This window comes from Ochotona curzoniae, unplaced genomic scaffold (genome assembly GCF_017591425.1).
Source record: "Ochotona curzoniae isolate NIBS_2020 unplaced genomic scaffold, NIBS_Ocur_1.0 scaffold_3223, whole genome shotgun sequence".
In the NCBI taxonomy this organism is placed as follows: Eukaryota; Metazoa; Chordata; class Mammalia; order Lagomorpha; family Ochotonidae; genus Ochotona; species Ochotona curzoniae.
The window spans coordinates 16,245,584-16,264,399 of record NW_024467108.1 but is presented as its reverse complement, the minus strand read 5'-3'; the positions used below and the strand labels follow the sequence as shown (position 1 = coordinate 16,264,399).

Below are 18,816 nucleotides of genomic sequence, written 5' to 3'. Positions count from 1 at the left end.
TTACTCTGCTTTACTCCTCATTACTCCACTTTACTCCACATTACTTCACTTCTCAGGTAGTCTTTGCTCTGTCATTCTTCTTCCCCCAGCACCTCTATAGGATGCTTCTCTGCTACTGGCTGCTTGTCACTCTCCCCATAGCTAGCCTTAGCCAAACTCCAACCCAACCCCTCCTGCCTTAGTATGACAGCTTGATGTAAGAGAAATTTACCAGGATGACACCCAAACTATTGGGACCCATATTGTCCCCCAATAGGGTGCTGCACTCCTTTCCTCATACCCATTAAGCCTCGATCTTTCGAGCTTTGGGCCACTTCCAACCCATACGTGTGCCTGCTGTATGACCAGACAGACACATGACTATTGCAAGGCAGACTCCCTCCTAGGGAGACTTTTATGGAGGATGTTCCTATTGGTGATGTATAATCCATTATCCCCATGAGACTGGTTACATTTTTAGTCATAACTCCATGGGTGCGTACATAAAAATAAGAGACCCAATGGAACAGCAGATGGATTACCCCTCAAAAGGGCTGCCTTTACATATATATATATATATACATATATATATATACATACATATATATATATATATGTAGCTAGACCCCAATCCAAATAAAGTTACTGCAGTCATTGCCCACATCCTTAATTCTGAGACTTCCCTTTCCAATTCCCTTGAGTCAGATGCCAAATCAGATACCCCGGTCTCCTGGTATAAAATTTTAACTGTGACTTTAGGTATACTCAACTCCACATCTCTTTTGCCCAACTTCACTGAGTGCTTCCTCTGTGCTTCACTGCAGTGACCCATTGTGGCTGCAGTACTCATTATCAACCTAGGCAGCAGTCAATCCCCCAACACCTTCCCAATCAGTAACTCCATTAGGTGCTGTTCCCCTGTGGGACCCACTAGCCCATAACCCGTCTTGCTACAACACATCCAGGACTTATCATAAACCCCTCTCCTGCTCTACCAGAGTCAGACATCCAAGTCTACTTCTTCCCCTAAAGGCTGATTCATGTGGTGTAACAGCTCTGTATGTAACACTATCAATTCCACCTCCCCTGACCCCTGCCTCTCAGTAGTAATTATGCCCAACTGCCTTTACTTAGCGAGGAAGAACTCTTATGGATGCTTTCTTCATCAGAGCGTTCAAAACACGCAATTTTTGTCCCAGTACTTATGGGAGCATCCATGGTTACTTCCCAGTCTGCTGTTGGACTAGCAGCAGGGAGTCTGGGATATGCAATCACTTCAATCCAGCAGCTATCAGAGGAGCTCAAATCAGTCCTAGATGACACCACTCTTTCCCTAGCCTCTCTCCAGGGCTAACTTACCTCCTTGGCTCATGTAACTCTCCAGAACAGAAGGGCCTTGGACCTTCTTACAGCAGAAAAGTGATGCACCTGCATGTTCCTCCATGAGGAGTGTTGTTTTTACGTTCACAAATCAGGGGTAGTCAAGAAGAATGTTAAACACCTGTTAGACATCAGGGATCACCTCCAACAGTCTAGAACTAATAGTAACTCCTGGTTTTCCTGGACTCAGTCTCCTCTGATGTCTATGCTTGCCCCTCTTCTCACCCCTCTGATAATACTCATTGCAGGACACTCACCGTTGCCTCCTGCCTCATCAATTTTCTTAATGATTTATCATCACTTAAAGGGAAAAAATTGTTGACTAGACTGCTAACCAGATTCTTGTAAGGGTTAAGAACCTCTCTCAGTCTCCCATTCCTCACCCAACCTCCAGGAGACCACTGATTAGAGAATGCTGTGCCCAAACTCAGCTTGAAGAAGCCATGGAAGAAAACAGCTCACTTTTTCCTTCATATATAGCAAAAGGGTAGAATGTGAGGAATGATTTGAGGGTTGTCACGGACACTCAGACCCTGCCACACTGGACCTGGTGCCATTTCTTCTTTCTCACAGCTCATGACATTCATGCTGCTCCACCTGTTCACCAATCAGATAATCCGGCATTTCACCTGAAAATTCCACCCCAACTCCCAGCACCTTCTAAAACCCAGTCTACATACCAATCATCCTTAGGCATTCACCTGCAGGCACCAATCCCTTGGGCCTGCCCTCAATCCCTGCCAATCTTGCAACCCCACCCCATGTCTTGCGAGCTCACCTCAACATAAGGAGGCCCTGATGCCTCCATCTTCCCTTTTCCTCACGCCTCTTGCCACCACCTCAGTCCTGCTCCTGCCCTGCTGAGATAAACTTCCAGAGAGCCTCGTTGCATCTGGGATTTTCGACTCATGGTAAAACAACTAGGGTGTGGGAATTAGCTGCGTATAAATAACGTAAAAACGAACATAAAAACTAGAAATTTAGCTGTTTTAAATAACAGCAACAGTCAAAGCCTTGAGCAGGCACAAGCTGCTGACTGAGGTGAACAGTGAATGTAGCTTTGTTTTGGTGTTTGTGTGGCAGAGTATAAAAATCAACTCTGAATTCTTTTCCTTTAGGAAAATGGACTTGGACATCCTACACCTGGTCCAGAAAGAACTCTCTTGTGCCTTCTGCCTCAACTACATGATGGACCCAGTCACCATAAACTGTGGACATAGCTTTTGCAGGCCCTGTGTCTGCCTGGCATGGGAAGAAGCCAAATCGCCTGTCCAATGCCCAGTGTGCAGAGAGTCAACACAAAAGGAAGACTTCACAACCAATGTTCATTTGAAGAATCTGGTTTCCATTGCCAGACAAGCCAGCATCCAGCACTCCCAGAACTCTGAGGAGGACATGTGTGGTACCCACAAAGAGACCAGGAAAATATTCTGTGAAGAAGACAAGAGCCTGCTCTGTGTGCTCTGCTCTGACCCTCAGGAGCATGCTGGTCACAGACACCATGCCATTGATGTGGCAGCAGAGGACAGCCGGGTAAGTGACACTGAGACCACTGAGTAGTGGAAGACAATAGGGAGTGATAAAGAGCATCAGATGACAATGTTGAATTCTACACTGAATGTCAGGAACTGTTCCAGGTAACACCAAGGAAATTAAAATCAACATTTGAGCTTATGTAATTGCATGTTAATATCATTACATAACATGCAGAGCACCTGTGTCCAATTCCTCATTCATTCTCTTAATTGCAGCATTAGGCTAACATGAAGCAGCAATCATAGTTGAAGGGGCTGGATTCCTTCTACCCATGTGAAAAAAGAATTCAATCCCTGATTTTAAGCTCCTGTGAAAGGTAGCCCTGTCTGTTCATGGGCACCTGGCGTTTATAGCAATGCATATGAGCACTTTTATCCTATCATTCATAAGAATAATCCAGACAATTGAATTACTGCAAGGATGATTAACTTAATGCTCATTAAAATTGGCTTTCAACATAATACTGAAGGACAAATTAGTAGAAAGAATTCAAGATCAGAAAATATATCTTACTACTAAGGCTAGGTCCTAAAGATGCTATACAATAATGTTTATTAAACCTGCAAATTAACAGAATCAAATCTGTTGGAAGGGATGAGGAAAGAACATCAGCAGATCCAAATTTTGTGGCAAGGTGGCACATACATTACTTATCAAAATGCTTGTTATTTAAATTAACTTCCCTGTTATTACATTATATTTTGGCATCAAAAGTATAAAACATTCAAAATGCATAATTTTAATTACACTTAGGAAAATAGGTTCCTTCTACATGTAAGGATATACTTTTATCTCAAAAGTCTTAGTTGTCTCCATCATTTCTGGGTCCCATATCTAAACCTCTCAGGTTCCCTGTTACACAAATTCAGGTCTTTTACAGGAGACGCTGGTGAAGCAAATGAGATCATTATGCAGACAGATGCAAGAAAACCAGAGGAACCTGAATGAGGAGAGCACAATACTCTCTGAGTGGACGGTGAGTAGGAGACCGTGTTTCCTTCTCAGCAGCCCGAGACAGACCTGATAGACAGTGGACGTTCATCAACAGAGCCACAACACTCGGGTTCACAGGGAAGATTTTCTGATAACTGCTTACCTCCGTGCTGAGGCTAAGCGTAGCCTGATGTTTAGAGAGAAAGGTGCAGCCTGACTCAGAAAGTTTCACATGGTAATTTTAACTTGTCCAAGCATCTGAAGTTTGCCTATGAGTATTCATGGACAAATTCTAAATCCAAAAAATTCACATGAAGAATTTTGGGCTTGAGAGAACCTCTTTCAAAAGACATTAGCACAGAAATGTTCTCTCAAGGTCTTTCAAGAACTGCAGGTGGATGAAAATGGTTTGAGCAAGAATGGGATGGGCTCATTGTCCAATTCATAATGAGTAGAGAATGAACAAAAACAAGGAGAAAAATATCTGGCCGATGGGAATCTCACTATAGCAGGCTATGTTCATGTCTTGTTGACAGAAGGTGTAACTCCGAGTAAATGGGAGAGGCTGAAGGGGAAAGGGATGAAGTTGGCCTGGATATGTGACCTAGGAAATCTGTGTCCCCACAGTGCCATGTGTCTCGGCAGAGAGAGAATATCAAGGCGTCTTATGAGATGCTGCATCCAGGTCCACATCAGGATGAAAAAAAACACATGAACACACTTCGAAAGCAACAGAACAGCATTTTCCAAAAACTTAAGAAAAGCAAAGCTAAAATGGTTCAAAAGAAAAGACAACTAAGACAAATATATAAAGAGTTGATGAAAATGTACCATCAACCAGACATGGTGCTCCTCCGGGTAAGAAATGAAGTGTGCTGTGCCTTACCTTTGATCATATTATTCATTATTATATGTAAAAATTCATACAGTAAGTGATCAATAATGTGTATTTCAGAATACATATCACATTTATTAGCATGGATTAGATTATGATTCAAACATTACTCAACAAGATCTATTCATTCCAGTCTATTTGGAACAAGCCTGTATTATGAGATTGTGACACTGGATTCTACAAAGAACATTTGCTTCTAAAATTTGCCTTTCTTTAAAAAAAATTCTTTTTCCATGATACATTTCCAAAGGCTGTGGGATTTCCCTTCACTCTGCCAAACTTCCCTACCTCCACTGATCTTCCCCCATATTCTTACACTAGCACTTCAAAAACCGTTCTAAGCCATAAAACAACACTTCTTTCTGCAATTGGACTTTTATGACTGATTCTCAAGAAAGAGAATGAGGCATTGCTTACCACAGAGGGTCTGTATTTCCTTCATTGGAAACATGAGACATCTGCAAAGGACCAGCATTCTCCTTTCTTATAGAATGTTCTACATTCCAGTCTCTCTTAGCCTGAGGGGTGTTACCATTTGGGGACAAAGTGGGAAGACAATTGCAACAGCTAGGGGTTCTCAGCAAGGCACTCACTACCCAAGTCTTTCTCCTCACTGCATGTTCTAAATACATTACTGTTTGGTTGTGTGGGCATATTGGGGGAGAGGTGGTTATTTCTAGAACAAAAGGAAGATGAATGTAGCAGGGTGATTGGAGTGAAGCTGGTTGGGAGTTTGTCAGACTCACTAACTGGATTGGCAGAATAGAACTTACAGAATGACATCTAAGCATTCCTTTGTTTCATTGCAGAATTTTGGAGGCCTAATGAAAAGGTATGTATCAACTTCAATACAAAATTGGGACATCATAGAATTATCAGAGAGCAAGCTGGTACTAACTCAGTAAAAAATACAGTCTTAGCAAAGATACTACAAGTTCTTTGTTTGGCTGCTGAAATTTGCTTTGAGAAAAATAGCTTTCATGCATGCCCAGCATGGAAGTGCAGTGCATAAAGTGTTAGGAATGAATCCGCCAGGAACCAAATATGGATGCTCTTTTGTGTCCCAGCATCCCTGATTCCCATACATTTCGCTGCTGCTGCCCTGATAAGAATCAAGGACACCCAGAGACTTGGAACCCAGAACCCAAGTGGGAGACACAGAGGAGGATCCTGGTCCCCAGCTCTGAATCTACTCACCTCATCTGTGTGACCACTGGGGAAAGTGAATCACAGACCAAAGATCTTTCTCTTTGTCTCTATTCCTTTCTGTGTACCTGATTTACCGATAAAAATAAATAAATCTAAAGGAACACTCAATTTCCCTGTGTTTCAGAGATATATGCAGAAGAAAAGTATTGATACTTTAGATTTCAAATTTCAGTCATGTCGAAATACAGTAGAATTTGTGTTGTAGATTTAGTTTAAGTAGATGTTCCAGCTCAGTAATGAGGGAAGTTGGAAATACAGACAAACATAACCTCCTGGGAATGGCACAATCTTACCTCATGAGTGTGGATGAACAGCACTGTACCAGAATACAAACTGTCAGTGCAGTGATTATACTTGTTAAAAGTTCAGATGGAGGCTTTGCTACCTGAAACAACAGTATCTTCTTCTTTCTTGCAGGTGTGAGTCATTGCAGCAACAGATGCCCCAGCCTGTGCACCCAGAGCTCAGGGCCCCATCCATACCCGGCCTGATAGACTGGCTCAGGCAGTTCCAAGGTGAGGGTCAGCTCACTAACATCATCTCTCACCAATCTTCCCCTCTTAGGACTTCATCCAGAGAGGAGAATAGAAATGTAATAGGCATTTATAATTACCTATGGTGTTGTGGCCCTCAGGATCCTAACAGAAGGCACAATGAGTGCAGCTCAGTACTACTAAACATTAAGCAGCCACCATAACAACATTTTCTCTTATTGAGAAACTCAAAAGAGGGTTCATTGAGTCAAAGCTGACCACAGATGTTGTTCATTGTTAGAAAGTCAAACTAATGGAAAGTCAACCAAAAGTGTGTCAGTCTAAAATGCAGTTAGTTTTGTCATTGGATCATTAACTTCATATTGAAAAATATTGACTTTATTCTTGCTTGTCAATTACTTTTGCAACATATGTGAGACTGAACATAATAACAATATATGAAGGAACAAAGTGAATAGTCATAGAACACCCTTCCAAGGACAACAATACTAAACTCAGTTGTTGCTGCTTAGGCAATATGAAGAACGCCACAGTGGACCTCAACCTGGAGGGTCATTTATTAGAAGGAAGACTAGTGAACACTTGCATCAAGGTACACAGGCAGAATGTTCTTAGAGGGAATCCACTTCTCAGAAGATGTATTTATACTTTATTATTAAACACATTTCCTTGTTAGAGTGGGATAGAATGAAATTCTTGATAATGATCGCCATTGATAATTCTCTATGTATATTCTTAACTTGGAGTATGTCTTAAGACTGAATGAACTCTCCTCTTCTTTCAACAGTGGAAATTTCCTTCAATTATGGTATCACCAATCAGTTCGTGCTGATGCTCCATATGAGAAGGCTCATGTCAGCACAGGACCATCAAGATTCAAGGCAAAACTCGGAAAGATATGGCCATTCTGCTGCCTGGGCAATGCAGAACTTCTCCTGTGGAAAACACTACTGGGAGCTGGACGTGAATGACTCTTGCGACTGCATTCTAGGGGTCTGCAAGGATCCTGGCATCACTAAGAAGGGCACACCGATGCATTCTGAGGGCTCATTTCTTCTTGTTTGTGTGAAGGAGGCGAGACACTTCAAACTCCCAACCATTTCCCCAGTGATGGCTCACATTGTAGAAAATGCAATGAGCAAAGTTGGTGTGTTTCTTGATTTTGAGAGGGGAAGTGTGAGTTTTGTGGATGTTGCTAGAAGCTCTCTCATATGGAGGTCCCCTGATGGCTTGCTCAATTTCCCTGCCAGGCCTTTTATTTTCACTCGGCCACACGTGAGGAGGGATCATGCTGGGATGTGACAGTGTGACTCAGCTTAACCTGCATCATCTCTGGAGGAGGAGCAGGCTCTGCAGATGTGCAGAGGAATATCATCTCATTGCTCATGTGTCTGTGGGTCTCTTCCTCCACCTGGTAAGAACAGAGCTTGGATGATGACAGATGCCCTTATCCTCGTATCATTAAACACACCATTAACTCTGTGTAGTGTACATATGAAATGGTAGTTATGCCTACGAAAACATTTTCTAGGTTATAGCTAATTGGATTGTGTGTTCTTTCACAATGTTTTTAATCTGCTGCTACACTGATATTTTAATAAATATGTCTACAAATGATCTTTGTATTACTGGCTCATATGTGCATCTAGATTTGAAGTATCAGATGGCAATGCCCAAACAGTTTTGGCCATCTGAAATGTTCTTTGCTTAGCTTCAGTGGATAGTGCAGTGATACCAGCTGGGACAATTTCCTCCTCAAGGGACATTCCTGTCCTGAATCATTAGATGTAGCTTTTTTTTTTTCCATAGTAATTTTGTTACTTAGGGCACATATTGTATATAGATCAGGCATTCTGCTAATACCATACAAGAATAAGGAGAACCCTCACACCAAAATATGATCTAATCACCAAAATAATCAGTTGCTCTGTAAAAAAATAATTTGAAATACAGTACAGCCATTAGATTACTAATGATGAAACTTACATTGCCCTGTAGGTAGTAGGTTTTTTTTTTCAAACAAATCTCAAGAATATGTATTTATTGCATAAGTATAGTGTTCTTGAAATTTGACAGCAATTATAGAGAGGGTGAGCATGCTGGTAGCTGCCAGGTTTAGAGGTGGACGTGGAAGGACACGAATGGAGCCATACAACAGTTGAATAAGAAAGTCTTGTGAAAACAATAGAGTTCTGTATCTTGATTGCATTGGTTTTTTTTTTATTTTATTGTTAATACAATTGTATTATGTGATACAGTTTTATAGACACTGGGATTTCCCCTGCTCCTCCCACAACCCTCCTTCCATGGTGGATTCCTCCACCTTGCTGCATAACCACAGTTCAAGTTCAGTTGAGATTCCTTCATTGCAAGCACATACCCAGCATAGAGTCTAGCATTTTATTGTCCAGATAACTTTAATGGCTTCTTGGGGAGACCTTCTCTGGTCTGAAGGCAGAGCTAACAGATTAAAATCCCGGTCAGTTAAAAGCCCCAACAAAACATCAGAAACAATATATAGTGTTATGGAATTGATTGACATAGTATTGAGTAAACAATATGTTAAAAATAATGCAAGTTCAATTTTTCAAAATACATGCGTTGAGACAGTATCAATGACAGGTTCAAAAAGAAAAATATACAGGTTAAATTAAGGCAAACATGTGGTATCTTACCTTTGGGGATTCGCTCATTTCCCTTAGCATTATAGTTTCTAGTTGGGCCCATTTAGCCATAATAAACTGCATTTTTTAAAATAGCTGAGTAGTATTCCATGGAGTAGATGAACCAAAGCTTTCTTATCCAATCTTCTGCTGATGGGCATTTTGGCTGCATCCATGTTTTTGCAATTATTGATTGTGCTGCTATGAACATAGGGATGCATGTTGGTTTGTCGTAAAACAGGTGTTTTGGATATATTCCTAGGAGTGCTATTGCTGGATCATATGGTAAGCAGATTTTGAGTTGTTTATGTGTTCTCCATACTGATTTCCATAAAGGCCGTACCAACCTGCAGCCCCACCAGCAGTGGAGTAGGGTTCCCTTTTCCCCACATCCTCGCCAACAAATGTCGTTGGTGTTCTTTTTTATGTGGGCCAATCTTACTGGTGTTAGGTGGTACCTCATCAATATCTTAATTTGTATTTCCCTTATGGCCAGGGAACTGGAGCATTTTTTCATATGTTTGTTTGCCATTTGGGCTTGTTCCTTTGTGAAATGTTTGCCCATTTCCTGTGCCCATTTCTTGAGTGGCTTGTTTGTTTTGGTCTTTTGGTTGTTTTGAAGTTCTTTGTATATTCTGGAGATTAGCCCTCTATCCCCTACATAGTGCGTGAAGATCTTCTCCCATTCTGTGGGCTGCTTTTTTACTTTGCTGATTGTTTCCCTTGCTGTACAGAAGCTTCTTAGTTTGATGAGTTCTCATTTGTTTATTCTGTTCTTAACTGCTATTGCTTTTGGTGTCCTTCTTAGAATGTCAGGACCTACTCCTAGGTCTTGCAGGGTATTTCCTACATTTTCTTCTAAGAGTTTGAAGGTTTCTGGATATAGGTTTAGGTCTTTTATCCATGTAGATTGGATCTTAGTGTATGGTGATAGATGCGTTTCTATCTTTTTGTTTCTGCAGGCTATCAGCCAGTTGTACCAACAACATTTACTGAAGAGGCCTTCCCATTTGCTTGGACTGTCCGTTGGCCTTTTTCTCAAAGATTAATTGGCTGTATCTGTGTGGGTTCCCTTTTGGTGTTTCTGTTCTGTTCCATTGATCTTCCTCTCTATCTTTGTGCTAGTACCAGGCAGTTTTGATAACCACGGCACTATAGTATGTCCAGAGGTCCAGAACTGTGATTCTCCCTGCTAACTTCATGTTCTTTATGATGGTTCTAGCTATTTGTGGTGTTTTGTGCTTCCAGATGAACTTTTGAATCATTGTGTCCAGTTCCGTGAAGAATGTTTTGGGCAATTTGATTGGAATTGCGTTGAAAATGTATATTGCTTGTGGTAGTATACACATTTTAATGATATTGATTTTCTTATCCAGGAGCATGGGATGTTATTCCATCTTTTGAGGTCTTGTTCAAATTTCTTTTTTGAATAGTTTGTAGTTTCCTTCAAATAGGTCTCCTAGCGGCATAGGACTGCTTCTGTAGCTATCCCACAGGCGCCTGCAGCAGCCCAAGGGAGGAGGAGATGGATGCAGAGCTGAGGGCGGGTCCAGGGCGTGGTTCTCAGACCTCCCAGCTCCATCCCAATCCTATCCACCCATCCCTGGGACTGGGAGGAGCCGGACTCGCCCTGCAGGAGGATTCTGCCTGGAATCTCACTGTGCAGCAGGAGCTGACTCTGGAGAAACAGTAAGGTCAGGGAATTTGCAGAACTAGGATCATCCCAGAAAGACACACCAGCCAACAACTAAGGATAAATTCATCACTAAATGAAAAAGGCAGGACCACTAAACCTTATGGGACCTGCAAACTTCCGGAAGCAGAGTTGGGAAAGAGTCTCAAGGACACTGCCTGTAGCTCTCCTGACCACACTGGGTTCTTGCAATTACAGAAACTGTTTTATACCTCCTGCAAGATTTCTCATTGACCCCGCTGAAACCCTGTCCACAATACAAACTGTGCTTCTGTGGAAATTCATCCAAGTGATGGAACCAGAGGTTTCTCCGTCTGTCCACAGACTCTGCTGAGATGGAGACCTTGAGAGAGCAGACCCTGCCCTGCTCCCTAAGTCCCTGGGTCTGTCCTAAGAATCACCTGTGTGTGCTCACCACACGGAGGCAGCCTCTGTCAAAAATGAATGTCTGGCACAATCATCTACCTCATTTCTGTTGATAATTTAAAAGGCTTAATAAGGAAGAGGAGGAAGCCTGGATGTCAGATGAAGAGGAAGTAGGGAGGAAGGGAAATTCTATGGGAATCCTGTGTGAATAAAGTGAATGAATAATAACTGAGGGTTGCTCCAGTAGCCTTGCCAGCTAAACCTCTGCCAACCACACTCGCTTCCCCTATGGATATTGAGTTGTATCCTTGTGGCCCTAGTTTTATTCCACTTTCTTCTTCAAGCTTGAGAATTGAGCCCCTGCACCTGTGAGGGAGACCCAGAGGGAAATTTCTGGCCCCTGGCTTGGATAAGCTAAGCACTACAACAACTGCAAAGATGTGAGAGAACTGTTTCCGAGCGCACATTCTCTATGGAAATTGTGGGCTCACCTCTGTGGGACTTCAGAACATACAGGTTTACACAGAAAGCATGGGTAGTGATGGGCCCAGCTAGGCTGCATCACTGAATTGACTTGGCAGCAATTCACCTGACACTTGAAGAAGCTGGGACTGGTAGATGCCTGGATGAGGACAGGCTGAAGCACCTGTCAACACAGGAAAGGGTAGGACAGAGGGCACACCATGTGTATAAGTCATAACACACATGGATTCTCTATTCTAGTGGAATATATGTCAGAAAACCTAGAACTATGTTATTTGAAAATTCAGAAAGCAAAACAAGAATTCATTTGACAATGTGATAATTTTTGAGGTACTCCTGTGTTGATGATGAAGACTCACAGAAGTATCACCGGATATAATTTATACTGGCCAAACACACTTTCATTGCATCTTGTTGCTGTGAGTCTGAATCCCTACTACTTCACAGGCCCCAGCCTGGGAATCCAGAACTCAGCAAAGGGGCCATCACTGGGCTGATGGAGAGGCTCCAAGACTTCCAAGATGAGGGCAGCCAATTCGTAGTATTCCTAAATTCCATTGGTACTTATGAGGATCACTAATGCTTCCATTTCATTAACTGTTCCATGCATTTTCATAAGTTAGTGAATCTAACTAGTTAACACACACATAGCAATAGACCACACACACACACACACACACACACACGGAGTTTAGGATTTAACTCTGGTCATGACAATACATCAACCCACATGTCATGTTGTGATATAGTCTAAATACTTATAGCTGACAGGAAAGTCCCACGTGACCCTTTCTGGGAGTAAGTTAGCATTTCAGTGACCGTCCTTGAAATCGTAGCAAAGAGCATCACTGCTCTGAATACATAGCAGCTGAGGACTGCCTTTCCTCTGGGCCTACCTCACTTTCTTTATTATTGCACCCAAGGCATGATCATCTCAGGTCAATTTCCTGTCGCGCCCACGTATCTTACCGCCCAGCAATAAGACGCAGACGCGAGCGAAGCCTTCTGCGGTAAAATTTATTGTGCACACCAACATGAAGAGGAAAGAGGCTCGGATCCCGGCAGGCTTTCTACTCTTATGTGCTGTCTGGCCCCGCCTCCGCCGATGATAGGTCGGCGTCATGATTATGCAGGGTTCTGGGCGACTGGATTCGTCAGTCCCAGTGTTTACGTGCCTGCCGCGCCGCAGCTCACTGCGCATGCGCTAGGCGCCTGCGCAGTACTGCGAAGGCTACGTGGCTCTGCACCAAACACCAAGATGTGGCTTCTCTGGCCGGCGCCATTTTGGGTACGGCATGTAGCCAGTACATACAGATATGGCTGGCAACATCTCCCTCTTTCTTATACAATAGAAAAATAAGCTGGTATGGGCCTGTCTTAGGTTGTAGACTCAAGGCGCACGATCCGTCATAGGGAGGCTGCGTGGCTTGACGTAGTCCCTGTCTTAGACCGATAATTGTCTGGGTCTCTCTTACCCGTCATGGGCTACAACCGTGGTGGTTGTAAAGAGCAATGTCTCGACAAGTTAGTTATAAGATTGACTACCCTCTCGCGTGCAATGGATAAGTCCTGCGAGGTGCAAGGGCTAGTCAGGTGCATTATGCATCATGCTCGAACTCAGTGCAATGCCATAATGACCTGAGGTGCAGGAGCCATGATGTCCATGCTCTTAACTAAGCCTGTTGAAGCATGCTCAACCATACCATGGGGGAGTCACCATACTGCATGGCTAGTAGGGCTTGATGTATTGCCACACAATCTCGCTGAGCGCGGTGTCTCAGACGACACAGGCAAAAAAGGCATAAGGCACAGCCTGCACACAAGAGCAGAATCAGCACAACCACTCCCACCCATTCCTTAATATGGGAAGTGATGTTCCAAATCCAAGTAGCCAGGGTTTCAGCAACAACAGGCTCCACCCGTGTAGAATTAATCTGGACAATGGCAATTCTCAACTCCGACTGCAAAATATCAAATTCTCTCGTCCAATTTCCTAAAAGATAGGAAGAAAGCTGGCAAGAAAGATTAGCAGCCGTTGAAACATTTTGAAAAGGAATAGAAGTAACACATAAACCTTGACACTAAAATTCTCAGGAGACGCTTGAAAACAAAGTGCGTCCTGTAGGGGGAATAAAAAATTACTCACATTCTCCTTAATATCATCATAAGGGAGAAAAGGCAAATCCAAAGAAGGAAAAATCAAGGAAACACTCGGGCTGAGTGGGCGACCGGTAAGGGTTGTGGAAAAACACTCAAAACTCCTCATCGTGGCTCAGCAATCACGGTCCTCACAAGCGCCATACAGACCATTAGTTGCACCATCAGCCGTGTTTGCACTGGGCGGGGCACCATTGTCCTGTGGGATTGTAGGAGGAGTTTCTGATTGCGGGTCTGCATGAATCTTCCCCAAGTCAGATCCTTGTGCAAGCGCTCCAGCAGTTGCAGAAACGTCAGAAGGCGGTGATGGACAGGAACGAGTCAATCGAGCTGGAACCCAAACCGGAACTGGGGCGTCCTGTGGAAACACACAAATGGCTCCTCGAGCCTGCCTAATAACTGGGTCTGGGCCCTTCCATTTGGACTCCAGAACATCCTTCCACTTGACCCAAGATTGCTCTTGCGCCGTCTTGAGGGAATGACGATCTGCAGCACTGAGGCCTTTCTCATCCAGCTGTAAAAAATTGATGGTGAAGAGAGCCAGGGCTAGAGTGGCCCGAGGGCTCTGACTGGCGAGGCCAAGTGATTCCCAGGTGGTTTTTTGCTTTTGCAACAATTCCTTAATAGAGCGATGAGCACGTTCGATTATCCCCTGACCTTGTGGATTATAAGGGATGCCAGTCACTAATTTGACACTCATTTTCTGCATTACACGTGCCACAAAATCAGCAAAGGGCTCATCTGGCTCCTGCTTAACCTGTGTAATGCCCAGTTTCTCTTGCCCTTTAAGTGAAAGGGCCTTCCATGCCTTTATAGCTGCAGCAGAGATCTGGGTATACACTGGCCATGGATATCTATTTTGATTATCAGAGTATTGGCCTTGTCCGGAAAGCATATTATAAGTCCATGACAAAGCTTCACCGCCGCGCTGTTGATTTGCCCGGGCAGTCTCAGCCAAAAGCTCTTGCCATAGGCCCTTCCAATTTAGATATGATCCCATATTAGGGAGAACAGCCTTCACCACAAATTGCCAATCAGAGGGAGTCATATTCATTCCCCCCATACGTTCTAACAGGGACAAAGTATAATTGGCGTGAAGACCATATTGCTTTACAGACATGGCCAATTCTCGCACTAATGATGCATCTACCTGTCTGTAAACTCTTTCCCTTTCTTCTTCTAAGACGGGGAACATATTTTGAAGTTCCCGGCGCGCGGCTGCATCGATGAAGGAAGAGCCGGCACCATAACTCATGGGCGGGGCAGATGGCGTCACAGGAGGAGGAGCCATTGATGAAATGGCTCCAGAGTCCTGAGGCCATGGGCCACGCGTGGCCGGCGCAGTAGCACCGCCATTATCTTTCTTCTCCTTTTCTAATCCTTGTCTGTTTCCTGCAGGTTTACGTTCTAAGTGCCTATCCCACTTGTACCCTTCCTCAGCGTCGGAAGTCTCCGAACTTGATGAGGAAGATACTGCTTTAAGTTTCACCTTTATTTTTTGCTTCAAACCGGTTCTCCTCTCCCGCTCTGTTTCTGAGAGACTATCCTGGGCAGACTGAAGGGCTTTGTCACTCTCTCTGACCGCTCCCTTACGGGGGGCATAAACCATCTGCAAAAATTTCACCAGAGAGACCTGTGCGCCCATGTCTATAACCAGAAGCGGCGGCTCATATACCTCCGATTTATGCTCCTAGTCACCCGAAAGTTCTCCCTCTCAGAGCTCCTTACCTGTCTTTTGGCCGCAGTTCTGACTTCGTCCCGTTCAAAACGGGAGGCCCCCTCCAAGTCCCGGGTTCCCGGCACCAGTTGTCGCGCCCACGTATCTTACCGCCCAGCAATAAGACGCAGACGCGAGCGAAGCCTTCTGCGGTAAAATTTATTGTGCACACCAACATGAAGAGGAAAGAGGCTCGGATCCCGGCAGGCTTTCTACTCTTATGTGCTGTCTGGCCCCGCCTCCGCCGATGATAGGTCGGCGTCATGATTATGCAGGGTTCTGGGCGACTGGATTCGTCAGTCCCAGTGTTTACGTGCCTGCCGCGCCGCAGCTCACTGCGCATGCGCTAGGCGCCTGCGCAGTACTGCGAAGGCTACGTGACTCTGCACCAAACACCAAGATGTGGCTTCTCTGGCTGGCGCCATTTTGGGTACGGCATGTAGCCAGTACATACAGATATGGCTGGCAACAATTTCCTCTTTTAAACTTTCCAACTCTAAAGCTCAAGTTCATGATTAACTCATCTGGTTCTGATCATTTGCATGATCATGCTTCTGCTATTTTCACAAAACCTTTCCCATAAAGATCTCATTTTCTTGACAAGGATCTCCCACAACAAACAAACCAAGAAAAATAGAAACAAAGATAAAATGTACAGAAAACCAATGAAGAGGAACTGTCACACACAGAGCATAACAGGTCCCAGGCTGTGTTGAAAACCAAAAGACCTGCAAGAATTTGGTATTCACATTTGTTAAGAAGAAAGAGTGGGTGCCCGGGTGCTTAATGGTGGTAGACACAGCCATAATTTTTCTGGCATATACTCCTCTGGACTAGAGAAATCATGTTGTCTCATACACATAATCAACTCCTACTCCCAACCCTAGCATGTGCTCACAGAGGGTATAGCCAGGCTCCTCCAGGCATCTAGCAGTCCCAGCTCCTGTAAGTGTCAGCTGGATTCCTGCCAGGTAAGTTCAGTGGTCCAGCCTAGTTGTGCCCATCACATCCATGAATCTGTCTAAATCTCTGGGTCCTGTAGTTCTGCAGAGGTGAGCCCACAATTCCCCTACAGAATGTGCTCCCAGATCCAATTCTCCTATATTGTTGTGATGACTGCAATGGATCCTGTGGGTGCCTACCCCTTGCTCTAACACTCACTGGTGGGTACTGTGGCACAGTCCAGCTAGGCAGGAACCTAGCGCCAGCTTTTCTGAATTCCAGATGAGGCTATTTAGCCCAGCCAGGACTTCCCTGTTGGTGTGTGCCTTGGTCTGACCGGACATGCCCTTCAGTTCCACCTCTCAAATAACTCTGTCTCAGCTGCCCCACACAAGTACTAGTGCAGTGGCCCGTGTGTGGAAGAGCACAGAATCATTCCTTGCACGCCAAATGTTTCCTCAGCCTCTCCCACTACTATGTGATCCCAGACCCCTTTCCTAGGGTAATCCGCACTACAACCACCCAAAAAATGTTCTCCCCATACCTAGGGGCCAGGATCGCATGTGCCAGTTTGGCATTCCCTGGTTCCCCCACTGAACTTGAAAAAATAAAGATGAAGAAACAAGCACCTCTGTTGGCACACTGGTGTAGTTAACACATATTTGGCATAAACAGGACCAGCATGCCACCAGCTACTGGCTACTTTTATCCCGGCAATGTAACACTTGCCTAGAACATGGAAAACTAGGAAGTTGCCACAACTGAGACTTCTTCCTATATCTCATCTTGTATAAGGCTCCACTGTCTTCATCACTGCACATTTTGAATAATGGTATGTAAGAGCTCAAATTTGCTGTTTGATGAATGTTTTGGACTCAGTAGGTTTCTTTGAGAAAATATCATACAGGTATTTTCACAAATTCACCTGCCAAATGCAGGGAAGAGAATTTAGAGAGGGGTGAGGGACATCACAGAGCCAATGGAATTGTATCATAACATGGAAATAAAATAGAAGGAGAAAACATCCACCCTGCTAAGGGTAAAATTCAATAACCTCCAATGAATTTATTTTGTTGTACACTGTCACCCAAATCCAGTTTCAGAATAACTTCCTTCTGCCCACAAATTTCTTTATGCTGTGTTACAGTGAACCTCACCTTGCACCTTACTCTAGGGAATCCACTCTCCACCCCTGGAATGGACCTGTACCTCTGAAAGTCCAGAGACTTTCATTTGCATGCAACCATAGCACAGACAATCTTACATGTTCCCTTTTAATTCAGCACAACTCTCATGAGTTCATTCATTCTACAGCATGTATGAACATGGAATGAATGACTTACTTGTTTTCCTGGTCAGTATTATAGTGGGTAAATATACTACATTTTCACCATGCAGAAATAATGAGGAGACATTTGAGGTTTTTTAAATAATTGAATTTGCATAAGTAATGCTTTTATTTTAATTCAATGATTGTAAATAAATGTATTTTCATTTATCTTGAAGCAGAGGGTAGAAAATTTTCTCTGCCTCATGCTATCTCTTTTAAATCAGGATTATTCGTTTAAAAATTTCAAAGGATTATTAAATGTTTCTTTTTAAATTGAAAGGCAGATTTTACAGAAGCAGGAAAGACGGGAGTAGCTCTTGCATCCATTGGTTCATTCTCCAAATGCTTCAATGGCAGTTGCTTAATTCATCCTAGCCATGGAACAGAAGCTTCTCGTGGTCTCCCTCACAGGTGCAGAAGCTGATTCCTCAGACTATAAGCAGGTTGCTGCAGCTTTATTGGAGCTAATAATAATAATAATAATAATAATAATAATAATAATACACACCAGCATCGATAGGAGAAGCCACATCGATATGGGAAGCCAGTGTGGCAGGCAGAGGATCAGCTGGAGCAGCCCTTAGTTACTTACTGATTCACTTTATTCACACATGATTCTAGTATAATTTCCCTCCTTTCCTACTTCCTCTGCACCTGCCTTCTACATTTCCTTCCTCTTCCTCAATAATCGTGTTAAAACATCAAAACAAACAAACACACAAAACGAGGCAGATGATTGTGCCAGAAATTCATTTCTGACAGAGGCTGCCTCTGTGCGGGGAGCACACGCAGGTGATTCTTAGGACAGACCCAGGGACTTAGGGAGCAGGGCAGGGTCTGCTCTCTCAAGGTCTCCATCTCAGCAGAGTCTGTGGACAGACGGAGAAACCTCTGGTTCCATCACTTGGATGAATTTCCACAAGAAGCACAGTCTGTAGAGTGGACGGGATTTCAGCGGGGTCAATGAGAAATCTTGCAGGAGGTAGAAAAAATCTGCAATTGCAAGAACCCAGTGTGGTCAGGAGAGCAACACACAGTG

The 18,816-nt window shown here is 43.8% G+C and overlaps 1 protein-coding gene across 1 annotated transcript; it reads left to right on the top strand.

Annotated features, from left to right (window-relative positions):
* The first annotated feature begins 2,481 nt into the window (after nt 1-2,481).
* Nucleotides 2,482-11,504, top strand: LOC121145323 (tripartite motif-containing protein 43-like). Its single transcript, XM_040964049.1, has 7 exons — nt 2,482-2,892; nt 3,776-3,871; nt 4,456-4,686; nt 5,533-5,555; nt 6,350-6,447; nt 7,214-7,602; nt 11,469-11,504. The coding sequence occupies exons 1-7, from the start codon at nt 2,482-2,484 to the stop codon at nt 11,502-11,504; spliced, it is 1,284 nt and encodes a 427-aa protein (XP_040819983.1).
* The last annotated feature ends 7,312 nt before the right edge of the window (nt 11,505-18,816 follow it).

Coding starts and splice junctions, on each gene's coding strand:
- LOC121145323 (XM_040964049.1), top strand. CDS start 2,482: ATGGACTTGGACATCCTACACCTGGTCCAGAAAGAACTCTCTTGTGCC. Junction 6,448..7,213: donor CTGGCTCAGGCAGTTCCAAG/GTGAGGGTCAGC, acceptor TTCTTTCAACAG/TGGAAATTTCCTTCAATTAT. Junction 7,603..11,468: donor TTGATTTTGAGAGGGGAAGT/GTGAGTTTTGTG, acceptor TTGTGGCCCTAG/TTTTATTCCACTTTCTTCTT.